The 22,233-nt window shown below is 40.2% G+C and overlaps 1 protein-coding gene across 3 annotated transcripts in view; it reads left to right on the top strand.

Annotated features, from left to right (window-relative positions):
* Positions 1 to 7,400: 7,400 nt before the first annotated feature.
* The window catches only part of ncam1b (neural cell adhesion molecule 1b), a 105,331-nt gene continuing 90,498 nt past the window's right edge, over positions 7,401 to 22,233 (top strand). For 2 of the 3 annotated variants that reach the window (XM_058414221.1, XM_058414222.1), the window contains exon 1: positions 7,401 to 7,685. In XM_058414221.1, coding sequence (XP_058270204.1) covers positions 7,610 to 7,685 — 76 coding nt within the window. In that variant the 5' untranslated portion in view covers positions 7,401 to 7,609. The remainder of the gene's footprint in view (positions 7,686 to 22,233) is intronic. The other variant, XM_058414220.1, reaches the window with a different exon arrangement.

Below are 22,233 nucleotides of genomic sequence, written 5' to 3'. Positions count from 1 at the left end.
AAGGAACAAAGGAAGCAAGGAAAAAAATTAATGAAGGAAGGAAGGAAGGAAGGAAGGAAGGAAGGAAAAAAATAATGAGGGAGGGAGGGAGGGAGGAAGAAAGTAAGGAAGGAAAATTGAATGAATGAAAAATGGAAGGGAGAAATAAAGGAAGGAAGGAAGGAACAAAGGAAGCAAGGAAAAAAATTAATGAAGGAAGGAAGGAAGGAAGGAAAAAAATAATGAGGGAGGGAGGGAGGAAGAAAGTAAGGAAGGAAAATTGAATGAATGAAAAATGGAAGGGAGAAATAAAGGAAGGAAGGAAGGAAGGAAGGAAGGAAGGAAGGAAGGAAGGAAGGAACAAAATTAATGAAGGAAGGAAGGAAGGAAGGACAGAAGGAAGGAAGGAAGGAAGGAAGGAAGGAAGGAAGGAAGGAAGGAAGGAAGGAAAAAATTAATGAAGGAAGGAAAGGAAGGAAGGAAGGAAGGAAGGAAGGAAGGAAAGAAGGAAGGAAGGAAGGAAAAAATAAAGAAAAAAGGAAGGAAGGAAGGAAGGAAGGAAGGAAGGAAGGAAGGAAGGAACAAATTAATGAAGGAAGGAAAGGAAGGAAGGAAGGAAGGAAGGAAGGAAGGAAGGAAAAAGAGGAAGGAAAGAAGGAAGGAAGGAAGGAAGGAAGGAAGGAAGGAAGGAAGGAAGGAAGGAAGGAAGGAAGGAAAAAATAAAGAAAAAAGGAAGGAAGGAAGAAAGTAAGGAAGGAAAATTGAATGAATGAATGAAAATTGGAAGGGAGAAATAAAGGAAGGAAGGAAGGAAGGAAGGAAGGAAAGAAGGACAGAAGGAAAGGAACGAATGAAGAAAGAAAGAAAGAAAGAAAGAAAGAAAGAAAGAAAGAAAGAAAGAAAGAAAGAAAGAAAGAAAGAAAGAAAGGAAGGAAGGAAGGAAGGAAGGAAGGAAGGAAGGAAGGAAGGAAGGAAGGAAATTAATGAAAGATGGAGGTAGGTAGGGAGGGAAGAAAAGAAGGAAGGAAGGAAGGAAGGAAGGAAGGAAGGAAATTAATGAAAGATGGAGGTAGGTAGGGAGGGAAGAAAAGAAGGAAGGAAGGAAGGAAGGAAGGAAAAAAATTAATGAAGGAAGGAAGGAAGGAAGGAAGGAAGGAAGGAAGGAAGGAAGGAAGGAAGGAAAAAAATAATGAGGGAGGGAGGGAGGGAGGAAGAAAGTAAGGAAGGAAAATTGAATGAATGAAAAATGGAAGGGAGAAATAAAGGAAGGAAGGAAGGAACAAAGGAAGCAAGGAAAAAAATTAATGAATTAAGGAAGGAAGGAAGGAAGGAAGGAAGGAAAAAATAAAGAAAAAAGGAAGGAAGGAAGGAAGGAAGGAAGGAAGGAAGAATCGAAGGAAGGAAGAATCGAAGGAAAGAAGGAAGGAAGTTGTGTTTTTTTCACAGAGCATGGTTTGTCAGTGTTGGTCTTGGAGTGCACTACAGAAGGCTGTTTCAGGGTTTTCCAGCTCTTACACACATTACTGAGATAAAAAGCACTTTTAAACGTGTGTCCCATCACACTGAACAGAACTAAGGGGCTATTTCTGCTCAGGACCAGTAAGATTTTGTATCATTTCTGATCCTTTCTGATGTTTTCAGTGCTCTGAACACGTGATGTTGAATTGCCTGACTAACACATCTTTCATTAATCATGGCAAGAAATGAGCTTTTAATCCTGACGCTATTGTGCTTCTGATATTTCACATAAAAACATGGCTGCCAATATTATTGTACTTTAAATAATACTGGGTTGAAGTGATGAGATTTAACCACTAGGTGGCAGCAAACACTAGCAAGTCAAACAGTAAACTGTGAAGTCGTCCATATTATTATTATTATTATTATTATTATTATTATTATTATTATAAATCATTGCTTCCTGCAGATTTTTTTATGTAGAAATAAACCCAACAAAATCACCCAGCTGCATCAAACCCAGCATTTGGATAAAATAACAACAAAGAAATCCTTTAAATACACTATATAATGTTTTAAAATGATAATAAATGATCTAATTCAGTCATTTCCAGCTTTGGTTTATCTGGTAAGGTTTATCCAAGCCTGATTTTATCTGCTCCCTCTCTATATGGTCCCATGTATGGGGAAAGATTCTGCGCCAGAGGAAAAGCAATCTGATAGAATGTGCCAGAACGTAGTTACGTCACATATATATATATATATAGTTGCAGGTTGAAAAGAAAAGCCAAACCTTCCTTGCATTGCTCTTACATTATCTGCATTGAAAAAGGTATTATAATTCTTTGTTTATTCATTTCACTTCAGTGTGTTGCAATTGTGGCATACTGAAATGCAATCTCTCTCATCACTGAGTACTGAGGGACAAGGCTGTAATCTGTGAAGGGCCTGAAAGTGTTGTTTTTCACGAGGCGCTGATGTCCACGTTGAAGAATGCGCTTTATTATAATATTTTATTTATACACTATATTGCCAAAAGTCTTGGGACATCTGCCTTTACATGCACATGAATGTAATATGGAGTTGTCTCGCCCTTTGCAGCTATAACAGCTCAAACTCTTCTGGGAAGGCTTTCCACAAGGTTTAGGAGTGTGTTTATGGGAATTTTTGACCATTCCTCTAGAAGTGCATTTGTGAAGTCAGGCACTGATGTTGGACGAGAAGGTCTGGCTCGCAGTCTCCACTCTAATTCATCCCAAAGGTGTTCTATGGGGTTGAGGTCAGGACTCTGTGCAGGTCAGTCAAGTTCCTCCACACCAAACTCACTCATCCATGTCTTTATGGACCTTGCTTTGTGCACTGGTGTGCAGTCATGTTGGAACAGGAAGGGATCATCCCCAAACTGTTCCCACAACATGAAATTGTCCAAAATGTCTTGGTATGCTGAAGCATTAAGAATTCCTTTCACTAGAACTAAGGGGTCAAGCCGAACCCCTGAAAAACAACTCAATGATTTGGAGGGGTGTCCCAAAACTTTTGGCACAATAGTGTATGTTATTTCATTTTGTTTGTGTGTCATTATTAATTTACAAATACAATGGAAAAAGTGTCTTCAGTGAGCAAGAGTGTCCAAAATTTGATGAGGAGGCTGAATGAGGGTGTGGTAGCTTAGTGATTAAGCCATTGGCCAGAAGGAATCAGAAGGTTGTGAGTTTGAATCCCAGGTCCACTAAGCTGCCCCTGCTGGATCCTTGAGCAAGGCCCTTAACACTCAATTGCTCTGGTGTAGAAAATGAGATTTGCTCTGGATAAGGGCGTCTGCCAAATACCAGAAATGTAAGTTGTATGTTTTTCAATCTAGATGCAGACCAAATGCCTCCATTAGGATAAGAATATCTGACAGCTTTGTCCTTGACATTTGCCTCGAAAAACCTTCTTAAAAACCTGCGACTAATTAACGGCTTTAATAATAATGTCAGTGGACAGCACTTTAAAGCGCAACTAAGCTTTATAGAGGCCAGCAAATGGACACCTATGCCTCCGACGTGAGTTTAATGCTTAAGATAAAACACTGTAATAGCTCAAAACATACAGTGCATCTGAATCAACACAGAAATGGAAAGAGTTTAGTGAAGAAAATCACTATTTCACAGAAGCCATCTCAGTGTCTGGGTTTGAACCTTATTGAAAACCAGCGGTCTGAATTATAGAGAGCGGAGTGTGTGCGAAAGCTAAAAGCTAGGAATATAATGGAGCTCTTCAAACCAGGAGCACGATATCTAGCTGCATGGATGTTTTGATGCCTTTACAAGTGCTTTTTAACCTTGGTAAGCTTTGGTGTAAGGACACATGATGACATCTGCCATTTGCGATCATTCCGAATTCAGGTTTTTTTTGGTTGCTTGTGAAAGCTGGATTGGTTTGTCTGAGATAACAATGCGTTTCTGCATTTTCCAGAAAATGCTCACGATAAACAAGCAAGATTGAGCTGTGGCTTACATTTTGTACCTATGCACAATTCTAGGCATTATGGTTGGTTATATTTTTAGAAAGCCGTAGCCTTCAAACACGTCCGCCCCCATTTTCTCTCTAATGCCCACTCATCGACCATCTCTCCCCTATCATACAACAGTACTGGAGAAATGAAGACCAACACATGCTTCCTCCAAGACACTTTTCGTACTGCTACTCATGGTTTGTCTCAGGGCCAAATAACACACTGAGAAGAAGGTACCCTCGTCCACATACATTCAGTTCAATTCAATTTATTTATATAGCGCTTTTAACAATGGACATCGTCTCGAAGCAGCTGTATAGAGTATAGAAAGTATAGAAAGAAATTATATAGTTTAAATTTACTATTTATCTCTAACATTTATCCCTAAAGATGGTGGCAAGGAAAAACTCCATGAGATAATATGAGGAACATACACCGATCAGGTATAACATTCTCAGCAGTGACCGGTGAAGTGAACAACACTGATGATCATCTGTTAGTGGATGGGATATATTAGGCAGTAAGTGAACATTTTGTCCTCAAAGTTGTTGTGTTAGAAGCAGGAAAAATGGACAAGAGTAAGGATTTGAGCGAGTTTGACCAAGGGCCAAATTGTGATGGCTAGACCACTGGATCAGAGCATCTCCAAAACTGCAGCTCTTGTTGGATCTTCCCAGTCTGCAGTGGTCAGTATCCATCAAAAGTAACCTTTAAGTCCTGTAAGTTGTGAGGTGGGGCCCATGGAGGTACCACAGCACACCTTCAGGGATCTAGTGGAGTCCATGCCTCGATGAGTCAGGGCTGTTTTGGCAGCAAAAAGGGGACAGACACAATATAAGGCAGGTGATCATAATGTTATGCCTGATCTGTGTACATCATGCTCACAGATGTAGATGATTGGATAGTGTCGCAGTGATTGACAGATGACTGAGAGTTATTTTGCTTCCTTGTGATAAAGATCCGAAATCATGCCACTTGTAAAGCCGAAAAGCCTGTATTTACGGATCTTCTGACTTCTCAGCCAACATTAAAATAATGATTTGTTCAATTGATTAGTTAATTTCCAGACAAGCTTTTCAAATCACACACACACACACACACCTTTGCTGGATTGTCTTTGGTGTTTATCATTTAAATTCTGGAGGTGCATAATGAATAGTGATTTCATGGCAGCGATTCTGGGTCACAGATTCGTCTGTGTACAGCAACACGGATGTGTTGATCACGCAACCAGTCATCAGGAGACACGTCTAGTCTGGAAGATCTGGATTATTGAAACACAAATCTAATCAGCTAATGAATTACGACTTGGCAAAGGGTTATTAGTGTACCTGATGTAACTTCCGATCGCATTATTGTTATTGTCTTTTCTGATAAAGAAGGGAGTGGCTAGGACATGCTTGTTTCCTTTACACAAGACACTTCTAAGTATGTGATCCAATTCTGTTTACGTTCAACAAGCAGTGAACAAGCTGTTTTGTGATGGCAACGAGTTTAACAAGAGAACAAATGTACATGGATTAGTGGGTTACTGGATCGTATTGTGGCTGATTCGACATAATCCTGCATTTGTCTGGTCTTTTGAAGCTGCTGTTGCACTTGTTAGGCTACTTACTTGACATAAACAAGATTATAGTGCACATTTTGAAACATTATACTGTATGCTCAATATGTCTAAAATGAAAATGTTCATTATTTGAAAAGTCCGTCAGAAAAGGTGGAATTATATGGATAGATTTTTTTTAAATGAAAGTTTTATCATTGGGATATGAGACAGTAGAATGGCATCCACATGATCAGACATAACATTGTGAGCAGTGAGAGGTGAAGTGAATAAGACTGATGATCTCCTCATCATGGCACCTGTTAGTGGGTGGGATATATAAGATATTTTGTCCTTAAAGTTGATGTGTTAGAAGCAGGAAACTGGACAAGTGTAAGGATTTGATGAAGGGCCAAATTGTGATGGCTAGACCACTGGATCAGAGCATCTCCAAAACTGCAGCTCTTGTGGTGTGTTCCCGGTCTGCAGTGGTCAGTATCTATCAAAAGTATCCTGTAGATTGAATGGAGGCTAACATCTTGGTGCCAGATACCACAGTACACCTTTAGGGAGTCCATGCCTCGATGGGTCAGGGCTGTTTTGGCAGCAAAAGGGGGACCGACACAATATTAGGCAGGTGGTCATAATGTTATGCCTGATCGGTGTATATAAAATAATCACTGAACAATGCTTAATGGTACTACGTGTAGAAGGCTTCTTTAGACAAGCTAAAATAAGCTAGTGTTCCAGCCTTGCATCTTTATATGGGTTTCCTTCAGGTTCTCCGGTTTCCTATATTGTTTGGTCACTCCATATCGTGCTTTTGTGTGTAGGCATGGTTCCCCGTGACGGATTGTTGTCTCATTCAAGGGTGTATTCCCGCCTTCCGAACCCAGCGTTCCTGGGATAGGCTCATAGGCACCTCGAGCTCCTAGAACTAAAGTTTCGAAAGATTTTGAATCAAGAACTCAAATGAAACACAAACAAAAATAAAGTGCTTTCCTGATTCTGATTCAGATCTGAATTATTCCAGATTATTGTAATAGTGGTTTCGGAGATGAAGACCAGTACATTCTGCTCTGACTGGTTTCCAGATTTTTTTTTTTTTTTAAAGAAATCAAATAAACAGGTTGTGGGGCTTGACCTATTTTTTGAGACTCTTGCTCGGAGGGCAGCATTGTTCTTTACTGGTCAGGCCACATGGAGGTTTTCTAAGGCCGTGGCCCTCTCAGGCTTCAGCTGAAGACAAAAGAAAGTATCAGTTCATTCATCCGTGAGTGACATCATTATTTAGAGACTGAGAGATAAATCCTTCAACACAACCATTTTTTTTTTCTTTGTCTAATATAACCACACTTAACCTAGCAGCTTAGTCCAGCAGGAATTCGATTCAGGTCCAAACTGTTTTTCACAAACTGGTAAGTCCTGGTTTAGCTAGTCTGCCAACATGGCGATGCTGGTGGACTATAGCAGAACCTTACTGGTGAATCGTATTGATGCACGAGCAGGTTACTTGAAGATTCACAGTGAAGATAAAACACAAAAGCAAAACTGAAAAGCTGATATAAAATTCCTAAAGTGTTTTTTCTTTTTTATCCGTGCAGTATTCAAAACACAGAGCTCGAACATCCATCTTCTTCTGTAAACCGAGTCACACGCAGCCTGTTCGGGATGGATAGTCTTTCCCAAGCTTCCAGGTTTAACAACTCTGATTGGAATTGATGTAGTGCACTCTGCAGTGTGCAGCAGCCATTACTCCTCACTCTATGTAGTGCAGTAGTGTAGGGAACATGGAGTTGTTTGGGGATGGAGCCCCTCTGAAAAGATGGGGGGGAAGGCTCGCGCACACTTTCCCAAGCTTCCCAACGGATGAATGATTGGGCGGATGGATTCTGTGTGTGTGTGTGTGTGTGTGTGTGTGTGTGTGCGCGCGCGCGTGTGTGTATGTGTGTGTGTGTGTGTGCGCGCGCGCTACGAAAGCAGCCTGTTATGCACGCGCGCTTACTTCTGCCTCGTTGACACACGGGCGTGCTATTTTAAACCGCAACACTGCCAAAAAAACCCCGTTTACTATATCGCAAACATTTAATTCTGCAAACAATAATTCATACGGATTATTTAGTTAGAGCTGCATGAAGAAGAACCGAGTGATGGCAATGTTTCTGACCAAGGAGATAATCTTGATGTTTCTTTTCCTTGGCAGCGCAGGTAAGATTCGCTTTTTTAAAAAAAAATCAATGCGCATTTTCTCTTCTTCACTTTGTGCAAAGCAAATATGGTGTGTGCGGGATCGTTTTGCGTTTGATTTTTCTTTAAAAAAAAAAGAAAAGAAAAGAAATAAGATTTAACCTAGCTTGATGGATGGAGAGTCAAGCGGAAGGTGCACGAGCGGACCTGTTTGAACGGTGCGTTTATTTGTCACACACACACTGCATTCAAATTGCACTGGCTAGTCCTTATAGCTAGCTAGGTTCGCTTTAATTTGATGCTGGAACTGATTTATGATGAAAGATCGGTTTTTATTTCAACAGTATATGTGCTACATAAAATACACAGTTTTCAGAGTACCACTGTTTTACCCCCCCCTCTCTCTCTGTCTCGGAATAAATCGGTATTTTTTTAAAAACTAGAGCACAGCTTAAATATATAATTTTACGAATAGCCAATTTTGGATAATGTTCGTCAGTGCAAATGGTGAAAAAAGAAAGACAGAAAGAAAGAATAAATGAATATTCTTGAGTTGAGCATCTCTGTTAAAACGGCAGGTTATTTAAGCACGCGCGCGCGCGCGCGCTCGTGTTTGTTTGTTTGTGTTTAAATAACTACCCTGTCGGATGTCGCGTGCACGCGATGATTTAGGTGACAGTTGAGCTTGCGGTCCACTCGCGGCACGCGCGGCCAGCAGCCAATCACAGGTCGGGGAATTTGGGCGGGAACAGTCCGCTGCTAATCACGTAGCTACGTGGGGTTTCTAACACACGAACTCGACGTAGCCCGCTGTTAATAATAGAGATGTTGTCGTGACTATGTCGAGGGTTTCCATTCCTGCTGAATAATAAAAAACCCTGTTTAAGTGTGTAATTGTGGACATTAAAAATGAATTACTGCTGTCCAGATTTGACAGGATCCTGTCACACATCTGTTTACACTCCGCAGGTTTTAGGATAGGTGATTCATTAAAGGCTTGCTTAGAGGAAAGAAAATCCACCTGAATGACGTGCATGTTAATGTTTAGAATTAATATGCAAGCTTTAATGGCGGCCAAGATTGTTTTTGTAATGTAATGACATTCTCAGCTGACTTTACTCTTCTATCGTTGGCAAGTTGGTTTAATTCTGACATAGCCCACAATGATTCCTCACCTCATTTATCTACAAAATTAAAGATAAATATTAGGCTCAAAAGCTTTAATGGAAAGATAACTCTGTTTAGCACTGTGACGCTAACTTGCTGAACAGAGTTTTTCTGTCATAGTGCCTTATCGCCAAGGGGCATAGTTTCCAGGAGGCTGGGGGTAGTTGTTAACCTCTCAGATAATCAAAACTAGTGATTTCAACCTCCTAACATTTTAAGTCATGAACTAAAACATTCTTAGATGTGTTTTAGTATTATTTTACATGACACAACGTTTTAGATTGACTGTGGGTTTGTCATAATACGTCAAATAAAAATACCCCCCCCATTGAACAAGTTGGTAACACCCAACAATTCCCTCGCAACATAATGCCTGGTTTCTGCTGTTTGCCTGGAGAGAGCACAAGGTAGCTTTGAAGATGAAGCGAAGCGCTGCATAGCATCGCTGTGTGCATATTTAGCATTGCTGTTGAATCAGAGAGGGAGAGTGGGAAAAAAATAAATAAAACATACTCAGAAGGAGGTAGAATAATAAGGTGTAATCTAGCTAACCACACTCCACATTTATTGCAGCTAGCTGGCTAATTCACTGCAATTTAGCCATCAATCAATATAACAGGTTAGCATAAAAAAAAGCGCCTTGTGTTGTGTTAGAAGATGTTTCTCTTTTCCAGATGTTCTCTTACCTGCACTACTCACAATAAATGATAAGTTAATCAGTGTATTCATTACGCTGTGTGTGATTTTTTATTTTTTTTTTTTAGGAATCATTATCTGATTTTAAAATGCTTCTTGATGAAAGAATAGACAGATAAGTGGACGGACGGATGGATGGGTAGATAGAAAGGTAAATAAACAGGCGGAAATTATGTTATGACAGGACACTATATTGCTAAAATTTTTTTGGGACGTCTGCCTTTACATGCACATGAATGTAATATGGAGTTGTCCCCGCCCTTTACAGCTATAACAGCTTCAACTCTTCTGGGAAGGCTTCCCACAAGGTTTAGGAGTGTGTTTATGGGAATTTTTGACCATTCCTCTAGAAGCGCATTTGTGAGGTCAGGCTGATGTTGGACGAGACTGATGTTGGACGAGAAGGTATTGCAGTCTCCGCTCAAATTCATCCCAAAGGTGTTCTATCGAGTTGAGGTCAGGACTCTGTGCAGGCCAGTCGAGTTCCTCCACACCAAACTCACTCATCCATGTCTTTATGGGCCTTGCTTTGTGCACTGGTGTGCAGTCATGTTGGAACAGGAAGGGGTCATCCCTAAACTGTTCCCACAAAATTGTCCAAAATGTCTTGGTATGCTGAAGCACTAAGAATTCCTTTGACTGGAACTAATGGGCCGAGCCCAAACCCTGACAAATAACACCTGAATGGAGGGGTGTCCTAAAACTTTTGCAAATATTTTTTGCTTATATATTTTGCTCCTATCAAAGCCATTGTATTTTTTGTACTATTATCAGATTTGCCATTAGGATTTTTAAAAACACTTAGCTTTACAGTGCACAGATAAGGGCAGTGAATTTGCTCGTGATTATTTTTAACCAGCATCATTTTAATTTAATTTAATAGCAGGGGAGGTGCTAAGTAGTTCTGTGCACACTTGCCCCGGAGCTTTAGGGATGAGTCAGCTTGGTGATGTAATTCTGTAATTTACCGTTGAGCTCCTTGTTGGGCTTTTAATTAGCTTCGATGGAAGCACCTCTGCCTGACCACGAACCTTTCCAGATGCAAAACACTAACCTCCGTCTAGATCCTTCATCTCTGAATCGAAAACAAAAAGTCACGAAGACGGTACAGTGAGCATTATAATCAACATAATAATCTTCCTACGAAGATGAATTTACCTTTACGCCACTTTGGGGATGGACCAGATGGACAGATGTTGCTCTGCTTGTTATATTGCACTGACTCTCCGTTGTCTCCGACTCTGCATCCAGGAGGGCGTACAAATCTGACGTCCGAACGGATCTAACGAAACTTGCTTTACGACTATTATTTAAGGATGAATGATGAATCAGCTTCAGCTGCGTGGACGCAAGCTCCAAGCCGCCATTGGGAATTTATGTGGTACACATACGAGATGCCATATAGTATCTAATTTAAATGAATCACGCCCCAATTTAAGCAGCGTCTGTCTTAGTGAGCCAGGATACTCCAGTTATTTAAGGTCTGACAAATAAATTAACGAGGAGGAGGACAATGTGTTACAGGGAAGCTGAGTTAAAAGGTGTTTGGTTGGTAAATAAATAAATAAATAAAATCTTTTCGGTAAAAAATTAGAAAGGATATTGCAGTGAGGTTTGTGTTTTACAATCCTTTACTTTTTCAGAAATGAATAGATATGGATAGTACTGGAAGTGTATTTTGTTTTAAACATTTAACATCTTAATGGAAACACCAATCAAATGAATTTCTTTTCGGAAAAAATGGCTTGTCATTGTTGTAGTTCCAGAGATGTGTAAAATACAGTGGATTGCGGATGTTCTGGTGACTTGTGGTGGCTCAACATCTTGCTAAGTTACTTCATGTTGACTTTTTTCTATATAGAGTGGGGAAACCAATATTTCATTGCTCTTATGGTTCTTTACCCAGAATTTCTCTTTGCATCGTTTGACAAGCCACCAAAGCTGAAGACATTTAGCTTAGCCAATTCATCTTAGCTAGCTAGCTAAACACTGTATAGAACAGAGGGGTTTAGTAGACATGATTCTTTTATAAAAGAACCATTTTTGTGTAGATTAAAACGGAATTTCATCCTGGAGAATCCAACCGTACACCTATTGTTGTTGCAGGTTGAACTAATATTCACATTTATAATTATAACACGTTTATGATCACTGAATTGTGTCTGGTGTTAAATAAATGCAGCTTTGGCTGCAGCAAGTGAAAAATGGACAAGCGTAAGGATTTGAGTGAGTTTGACAAAGGGACAAATTGTGACGGCTAGACCACTGGATCAGAACATCTCCAAAACTGCAGCTCTTGTGGGGTGTTCCCGGTCTGCAGTGGTCAGTATCTATCAAAAGTGGTCCAAGGAAGGAACAGTGGTGAACTGGTGACAGGGTCATGGGCGGTCAAGGCACATTGATGCACGTGGGGAGAGAAGGCTGGCCCGTGTGATCCGATCCAACAGACGAGCTACTGTTGCTCAAACTGCTGAAGAAGTTAATGCTGGTTCTGATAGAAAGGTGTCAGAATACACAGTGCATGACGGGTCAGGGCTGTTTTGGCAGTGACCAACACAATATTAGGTAGGTGATCATAATGTTTTGTTTATATGTATATACCCCTGGGTAAAGTAAGGATTCAGTTTCATATAAATATGGTGGTAAAATGATGTCCAAAACATTGCAAGGTAAATAAGATTTCCTCAAACAGTTCTTCATTAAGTTGTTGTATAGCATCTGGATAGGGCTTTACATTTGTTTTGGTTCGAAAAAAAAGAAAAAATTTCCCTCCCACCCACAAACGGGATGTTTTATCTCCAAAATAGATCAAAAATAAACCGGTTTGAATTTCTGTTTCCCTTTATCTCTTCGCAGCCACAAGAGCGAGGTGTAGATGACAGGATTTTTTTTTATCTAGAACAATTCAGGAATCATCACCACTGTTACAGAGATCATGTAAGCAAGGTCATCTGTATCTGTAGAGAAAAAGGCATATGGCTAATCAAAAGACTCCTCAGGAAAGACTCTGTGCCACTGATAAGGATGTTTTAAGTACAAGAGAAATGAAAATAATTTATTTTCCTAAAGTCAGTGCTCTTTCTGAGGGGTAAGGAATCTCAGTGAGCATTTCTGTGAAGTAAAACACACCGTCCCTGTCCTAAACATCACAGAGTTCAGAGAATCAATCTACTGTGTTAGTTAGAATGAGGTATCTCATTTTTATCCCTATCACATGCAATTTACACAGTAAACGCATCCCCAGGGCATCAATAAAAAGAATGAAACGAATAAAGTCAGCAAAAATGAGAGAGCCGAGGTTTAGTCTCACAATTTTGTCACGATCCATATACATTTATGTGAGCGCAGCATTAGCGTTGAAGCTCAGCTGCATGAGATAGATACACTATGTTGCCAAAAGTTTTGGGACATCTGCCTTTACATGCACTTGAATGTAATATGGAGTTGTCCCGCCCTTTGTAGCTATAACAGCTTCAACTCTTCTGGGAAAGCTTTCCACAAGGTTTAGGAGAGTGTTTATGGGAATTTTTAACCATTCCTCTAGAAGCGCATTTGTGAGGTCACACACTGAGGTTGGATGAGAAGGCGTGGCTCACAGTCTCCGCTCTAATTCATCCCAAAGGTGTTTAGGTCAAGACTCTGTGCAGGACAGTCAAGTTCCTCCACACCAAACTCACTCATCCATGTCTTTATGGACCTTGCTTTGTGCACTGGTGTGCAGTCATGTTGGAACAGGAAGGGGTCATCCCCAAAATGTTCACAAAAAGAGCAATAAATTGTCTAAAATGTCTTGGTATGCTGAAGCATTAAGAGTTCCTTTCACTGGAACTAAGGGGCCGAGCCCAACCCCTGAAAAAACAATTCAGTTATTTGGAGGGATGTCCCAAAAGTTTTGGCAATATAGTCTAGATATAGATTTAATTCCTAAACAAGCGGGGGAGTTTATGTTCTATACAATAATCACTCTCAAGTAATCTCACTCTGAATAACTACATGAGTGCTTCAGAGAGAAGGCTTTCTCCTTCAAGTAAGCACTTGTGTTTAGCAAGCAGACTAGCATTAGCTTGCTACCTAGGTATAAGCTAGTGCTCTGATTTTGCAACACGTAAACAATCGGCCCGGTGATCGATTTTAAAGTATTTTTAAAAGATATTTCGCATGATTTATTGTGTCTCACATAATGCAAGTTTATTGTGCGTCACATTTCGTGTGCGATGAAAAGAAAAATGAGACACACCGTTGAGAAGGAAGAAGAAATGCAGGATGATGTTAATATACAGTATTAATATTACCTCTGAGTCTGCTGGAACCGAGCCAAACCCTAATGTGCTTTAAACACTCAGAGTACATTAATAATTAGTTCATGGATAGATTGTTTATGGATATGCGTTTTCTATATATTTTTTTTTTTTTTCAAACCTGAATAGATCTGTGCTTGAACATCTGAAAATCTACTGCAACTGCAGTAAATGGATTACTAAGCACTGCTTCTAACTACATTTGCTAACTGGTTTAGTGTAAGTGAAGGAAAGTGGGAGTGTGATTTTAATGGATATGGATGCACTTTAAATTGCACTCGGACACAAAGGGGAAGAAAAAACCGACAGCATGAAAGCACTTGTAAGAAACCTTCTCACCTTCTTAACAATATGTGCCAGACTAAGAAACATCGAGGTTTTCCATTCTGTGGAAACGATAAACATAGATATGTTTTCTCTATCTTTCACATGAGGTCTCATCCACAAATCTGGTTAGCCCAAAATATGAGAAGAGAGAGGAAATTGCATTTCAATATTCGATTTCTAGTGTGGAGCACCAGATTCAATATCAGATTACAAACCGAATTGATTATGCTAATGTCCGTTTCACTATGGGACAAAGTTAATAGCTCTGTTAGGGAGAAGATCTTGTGACTCATGCTGGGGTTAAGGGAGGTGAATCGTGACATGACACTATTGCCTATAACTTTATTTTGTTTTTTGTCTTGTCAAAAATCAATGTTAATCAAAAATGTTCCAGTTTAACGTTTGATTGAGGAAGGACGGTTGTCATTTTTAAGTGATTAGTACACTATATTGCCAAAGGTTTTGGGACACCCCTCCAAATTTTCAGGGTTCGGGCTCGGCCCCTTAGTTCCAGTAAAAAAAGAACTATTAATGCTTCAGCATACCAAGACATTTTGGACAATTTCATGCTCCCAACTTTGTGGGAACAGTTTGGGGATGACCCCTTCCTGTTCCAACATGACTGCTCTCCAGTGCAGAGTCCTGACCTCAACCTGATAGAACACCTTTGGGATGAATTAGAGTGGAGACTGTGAGCCAGACCTTCTCATCCAACCTCAGTGCCTGACCTCACAAATGTGCTTCAAGAGGAATGGTCAAAAATTCCCATAAACACACTCCTAAACCTTGTGGAAAGCCTCCCCAGAAGAGTTGAAGCTGTTATAGCTGCAAAGGGTGGGCCGACTCCATATTACATTCATGTGCATGTAAAGGCAGATGTCCCAAAACATTTGGCGATATAGTGTATAAATGAATGAGGTTTAAAAGGCCATTTTTCACCTTTAAGTCTTTAAGGATGCACTGAGCATGCTCAGGATGTAGCCTCAGGAGCTGGAACAACTGCAGGATGATCTTGCCCAGCGTAGGGACACATTAATCAAGGTTAGTAGACAGCTATAGCAGCCACAGCTGACTCTATGCAGGTTGCCAGCGAGCTTCCCAGCAGCAGACTGCTCCATAGCTGCTTGTTCCAGTAAATATTACTACTGGATTCGGGTGGGATCTCCTACACTGCTTATTGTACCCAATCCACCTGGGAGAAACCTTGCCGAAGAAATCCAGACCAAACGATATGCTCAGGACAAAGAGAAATGAAATAAAGACCCCAGGTTTTACAGCCTTTTTTATGGCAATGGTTGATAAGCTAACAAAAAATCAAGGTCTCTAGCTGATGTTCCAAGTGGTGGCCATGACGAGATGGAGTTTATTTTCTTGGAGGTCAGAATACATAAGTGAGGGAGTGTTGGAGTGGAAAATAGGCACAACAAATGGAATTAACTTCACTATCGAATATAAATCAGCAAATAGTTGTGAAACAAGTTGATGGATCAGATATCCAGAATGGAAAATACAAACAAACTAATCTAGAAGAGACAAAGATGAGACAAAAACAGAGAAAATGTGAAGAGATGAAAATGATAAAAAATTTGCAAAGATCAGAGGTGGCTACTTGGTTTAATAGACAGGAAGTCGGTGATGGAACATCTGGACCGTGGAAGCCGAGGTTGTACCTGGTTCTTTATCCTTAGAACGTTCCAGGTATGGTGGAAGTTTCTCTGAAAGTTCCACATATGTTGGAAGTTCCTCAGAAAGTTCCAGATTTTGTGGAAGTTTTTCAGAAAGTTCCAGATTTGGGGACATTCCTCAGAAAGTTCCATATTCAGTAGAAGTTCCCCAGAAAGTTCCACATTTGGTGGAAGTGTCTCAGAAATTTCCAGATTTGGGGAAGTTCCTCAGAAAGTTCCAGATTTGGGGAAGTTCCTCAGAAAGTTCCACATTTGATAGAAGTTCCTCAGAAAGTTCCAGATTTGGCGAAGTTTCTCAGAAAGTTCCAGATTTGGGGAAGATCCTCAGAAAGTTCCAGATTTGATGGAAGTTCCTCAGAAAGTTCCACATTTGGTAGAAGTTCCTCAGAAAGTTCCAGATTTGGGGAAATGCCTCAGAAAGTTCCAGATTTGATGGAAGTTCCTCAGAAAGATCCAGATTTGGGGAGGTTCCTCAGAAAGTTCCAGATTTGATGGAAGTTCCTCAGAAAGATCCAGATTTGGGGAGGTTCCTCAGAAAGTTCCAGATTTGCAGAAGTTCCTCAGAAGGTTCCATATTTGGTGGAAGTTCCTCAGAAACTTCCACATTTGGTAGTAGTTCCTCAGAAAGTTTCAGATTTGGGGAGATGACTCAGAAAAATCCAGATTTGGTGGAAGTTCCTCAGAAAGTTCCAGATTTGCGGAAGTTCCTCAGAAAGTTCCAGATTTGGTGAAGTTCCTCAGAAAGTTACAGATTTGGGGAGATGCCTCAGAAAGATCCAGATTTGGGGACATTCCTCAGAAGGTTCCACATTTGGAAACATGTAAATAAAGGATTAGTATTAGTTTTTATCCATGTGCCTTCATCCATCTGTTAGTCTTCATCTATGTGCCTTGTACTGAACCAGTTTTAGTGATGGTTCTTGTTAAAACTAGGACAACATTGAAAGTGCAAGCAGCCATGCCACACATCTTTAGTTTCAATGTTGCTTCCTCATAATATAAAACTATCAGCCTCGGTTCTTTCAATCCTGACATGAAGGAGGAAGATTTGTGGAGGCCATCCTAGTATTTAGCTAGCATCTCCCACTTAGTATTATTAATATGAATACAATATTTAATCGTTTTAGTTATCTATCTGTTGTTTCCTTGTCACATACTGGTTTTGCTGTGAGTAGCCCATTTGCAGGTTGTTATCTGAGGTAGGCTGAGCCCCTCTCTGAAGCGTGAATCCACAGAGTGCGTAGGAACGCGAATATTCCTGGCTTGACTGACTGTCCAGTCCGGCCCAGCCAAGCCTTGGCTGAAACTGTAATGATGCTGCGAATTCTATTTTTTTCAACTAAATACTGACTACTGACAGGTTCGTGGAGCACTTTTGTGCCATAGAGAGACTGCTTTTGCCTTTGAGAAGGCATACAGTAACAGTGAAAGTGCAGGATAGTCATTGTTTGCTGTCCCTACCTAAATCAGTATCCTAAATTTATCACTGCCAGGGACTACATGTTGTCATTGAGGAGCATACAAGTGCACAGAAGAACAAAATGTTATTTATTGAAGCTCTGCAGTATAGCAGATATGCAGAAATAGCATCGATATACCAAGCAATCCAATGTACATAGCGAATAGAATCGAGCCTCATTTCTGAAGAGTGCAGGGTGAAGAGTTCATGAGCTGGCTAGGTATGGTCCTTCATGATACTCTTCTGACATATTTTACTGTAAATGGCCTCCATGGTGGGAAGGCTGGTGTCGCTGATGTGGCAGACAGTTTGCACTCTCCATTGATGAGCTGGTGTCTGCGACGTTGCAGCTGCCGTAGCACAGCGTGATGCGGCACGTCAGGATGATCTCCACTGCGCATCTGATGGAGGAGGAGTGGATTACTGCACTCTCTAAATAAAGTGCGTAAACATCAGTCAGCTCCCTGGCCCTACACTGTGATTCTGACACTGTCCAGAATTCTCATGTTGAAGCATCATACCTACATGATGTAAAAACCAGGTCCGGTTTTGGATATGCATGTTTTTCCTTGCAAACCTTTGTGATATGAATAGTGGGGATTAAATGAGATTAAATCCAAGACTGCCTGCATTTTTCTGTGTACCTAAGATGTTTTTCTTGAATTTTCACACCTTGGAGGTCTATAGTGTAGAATGTAGATGCTCTACAGCAAGGTTCAGTATTTAAAAATAAGTAAGAATTGGACATCCTGTGTGTGGCATTGATGTGAATATACCTTTGATTCTATTATTTAGATCAATAAAAGTGCCTTTAGATGCTAAAAAAACTGCCGTGGATGAAAAGCTCCATCATTAAGGATGTAACCAGATACAAATATATTATTCGGATTGAACAGATAACGTGGCCCAAAATGAATATGAAAAAACACGATATTGTCAAAAGTTTTGGGATGTCTGCCTTTATATGCACATGAATGTAATATTGAGTTGCCCCACCTTTTGCAGCTATAACAGCTTCAACTCTTCTGGGAAGGCTTTCCACAAGGTTTAGGAGTGTGTTTATGGGAATTTTTGACCATTTCTCTAGAAGCACATTTGTGAGGTCAGGCACTGATGTTGGACGAGAAGGTCTGGCTCGCAGTCTCCGCTCTAATTCATCCCAAAGGTGTTCTATCAGGTTGAGGTCAGTTGGGAGCATGAAATTGTCCAAAAATGTCTTGAAGCATTAAGAGTTCCTTTTTTCACTGGAATTAAGCCCAACCCCTAAAAAACAACACCTGAATTAAGTGATTTGGAGGGGTGTCCTAAAACTTTTGCCAATATAGTGCATTTACTGCAAATTATTTACATTATGTCTCAATATAATGGTCATTTAAGAGAATTGCCATGTCTTTAATGACATCCAACATCCTGCACATCTCCTCCTCTGTGATTTTGTCCTGTTCTGTGAATCCTCAAAACCTCAAGAATAGATCAGATATATTCCAGCTATCGCATGAGCTGTCAAGTCAGACGATTTAACCGTCAGTTGGATGTCTGAAGCTTTAAAGTAGACACAAAGACAGTGTTCTATTTCGTAATATGTCTTTTCTTTTCACCTGTTTAGTATCCTAAATAACCTGCCGCACCTTAATAACCTGCTGTCTGTCTACTGAACCAGAGCGACAAAACATCTTTGTTTGACTTAACTTCCCTTGTCTGTGCTGTCGAACAGATAAAGCCATTATTGTCTTCGCTTTCAAAATATGAATCGGGTTTAAATTAAGAAAAATTTGTTGTACAAAATTAGCATCTTCTTCGCTGTAAACAACACAGCACATGCATGTGTTATTAGTTTCGTTTAGTAATGAACCTAGTTGCCACTAATAACTCATTAAGTTTATTTAGTTGCTACATTTCTGTATATTCAGTCCAGTTTCGCAGCATTCCTGACCTTATTAACGGTTAACTAAGCCAAAAAAAACAGTCTAAAAAAGGCTCGCATTTTACAGATACCGGCAGAAAAGTCATGAACTCCTAGCATTACTCATTCTTATGCTAGTGTGGATGTGTTGCAATGTCTAATTAACCTTAATCTTTTACAATTTTCTATTCCCAGTGAAGTTCGCGGTCATTTTATCTGTCCCGTGAACAGAAATGAAAAGGATCGCTGGGACAAAAAATATCGTCATACATTGATTTTCCTTCCTAGTAAAATGTAGACCAATGACAAGTTCAATTAGTAAAGACATCTTTTTTTTCCCTTTCTCATTGGCTTTAATGTTTTTAATGGACCGCATTGCATTATTTCTAGCCTGTAACACAACAACTAGTAGTGTGAATTATAAAACAAGAAAGACAACCTTTGCCAGAGGTAACTTGCATTACAATAATGTATATAGTAAGAATATAATAAACTATACTACTGTTCTGACAGCATAAGATTTCCTGAGACTGGAGGACGTCTGTAGTAATTATGATCGATAGACACAGGATAAGTGATCTCTACGTATACCGATCAGGTATAACATTCTGAGCAGTAAGAGGTGAAGTGAATACCACCAATTATCTCCTCATCATGGCACCTGTTAGTGGGTGGGATATATTAGGCAGCAAGTCAACATTTTGTCCTCAAAGTTGATGTTAGAAGCAGGAAAAATGGACAAGAGTAAGGATTTGAACGAGTTTTACCAAAAGGGCCAAATTGTGATGGCTAGACCACTGGATCAGAGCATCTCCAAAACTGCAGCTCTTATGGGGTGTTCCCTTTCTGCAGTGGTCAGTATCTATCAAAAGGTATCCTTTAAGTCCTGTAAGTTGAATGGAGGCTAACTGTTTTGAAAGAAAAAGGGGGACCAACACAATATTAGGCAGGTGGTCATAATGTTATGCCTCACAGAGATGGGAGTGTTTTCACAAACTGTGCCACAAGCATTTATTATAACAAGTTAGAATATTAGCACAAAAGTAATAAGGTTGCTTGACCATAACATGCATGTAAGCTATACCTGTGCTATACTGCAATTACTTACCTAAACCCCAAGGAAGTGTTGTTACTCACACAATATTGCGTATTTTATCATTCTGTCTTTTTCCCCCTGCAGTTAATGGTTTCCTTTAGATTTTTGGCAGAAGAAAATAGTACACGATAATGAATGCTTCATGGAGTGTCTCCATACTGAAAAAAAAACAGAATAAGCTTTCCATTATAGTGGGTTAGAACAGAATATTTACCAACATGCCACTTCAGACAGGATTTATATTACCTAGGCATATTTATACAGGTCCATTTACACCGTAACATTAAAACCACTGAGAGGTGAAGTGAATAACAGTAAGGATGTCTTTAATGTTGATGTGCTGGGTCACATTGTGATGACTGGGTCAGAACATCTCCAAAACTCTGGTACGCAGTGGTTGGTATGTATAATACGCGGACAACCGTTGAACCAGCGACACGGTCATGGGTGCATAAGTTTTGATGATGCACATTGGGATATTTTGGCATAGATTGCTGAAAAACTTAATACTGGCTATGATAGAAAGGTGTGTATGTGGCTATGTAGCTGCTGTGAGGTCATAGTGCCCATACTGACCCCTGTACACCACCGAAAGTGCATCAGAACTGGACCATGGTGCGATGGAAGAACGTGGCCTGGTCTAATGAATCAGGTTTTCTTTTATATCATGCGGACTTGTTCATCACCTACTTCAGCACCAGGATGCACTGTGTGAAGAAGGCCGGAGGCGTTATGCTCTGTGCAAAGTTCTGCTTGGAAACATTAGGTCCTGGCGTTCATGTGGATATTAATTTGACACGTACCACCTACCTAAACATTGTTACAGACCAAGTACACCCTTTCATGACAGCAATGTTCTCTAATGCTATTCTTCTTTAAGCAGGATGATGCTTAGAGGTACATGACAAAGAGATCAGGGTGTTGACTTGGCCTCTAGATTCCCCAGATCTCAATCCATGTACTAGATAAACAAGTCTGATCCTTCGGGGCTCACTTTACAACTTACAGGAACCAATGCTAATGTCTTGGTGCCAGAACCACAGCACACCTTCAGAGGTCTTGTGCAGTCCATGATGCAAAGGTTCAGAGCTGTTTTGGCTCTAAGAGACCTACAATATATATTAGGCAGGTGGTATTAAAGTTATGGCTGATCGATGGGCGTAATCAGTTCAGACAGTGGTATGAAGAGTCTATAGAAAATGACTGACATGACATATGGATGGGACAAAAAAAATCCCAGAGATTGGTGGCTAATATTTATATTACCTCAGCACCTCATGGAAAAATAATCCAGCCAGAACAGCTGCTTTTTCCATTTTTGAGAGCATACTTTTACAGAACAATGCTTTTACGCAAGTTTTTGTTACACAGATTGCGATTCAGGATTGTTGCTTGCTGTATTGTGTCCTAGTGTTAGGGCACACTCAAAAAGCCACAGAATAAGGTAAAATTATGATTTGTGTGAACTTTACTTTACTGCTACTTCCATCTGAACTGATGAATAGGGCCTTGACTTTACTTCCCTTATGCTTAACTACACTATATTGCCAAAAGTTTTGGTACATCTGCCTTTACATGCACATGAACTTCAATGACATCCCATTCTTAACAGGGAGTTGGCCCGCCTTTTGCAGCTATAACTGCTTCAACTCTTCTGGGAAGGCTTTCCACAAGGTTTAGGAGTGTGTTTATGGGAATTTTTGACCATTCCTCTAGAAGTTCATTTGTGAGGTCAGACGCTGATGTTGGACGAGAAGGCCTGGCTCTCAGTCTCCGCTCTAAATCATGTGTGCAGGCCAGTCAAGTTCCTCCACACCAAACTCACTCATCCATGTCTTTATGGAAGGGATCATTCCCAAACTGTTCCTACAAAGTTGAGAGCATGAAATTATCCAAAATGTCTTGGTATGCTGAAGCATTAAGAGTTCCTTTCATTGG

Source organism: Hemibagrus wyckioides, linkage group LG17 (genome assembly GCF_019097595.1).
Source record: "Hemibagrus wyckioides isolate EC202008001 linkage group LG17, SWU_Hwy_1.0, whole genome shotgun sequence".
NCBI classification, from domain to species: Eukaryota; Metazoa; Chordata; class Actinopteri; order Siluriformes; family Bagridae; genus Hemibagrus; species Hemibagrus wyckioides.
The sequence above is the reverse complement of the archived record's forward strand: the minus strand, read 5'-3'. Positions and strand labels throughout refer to the sequence as shown.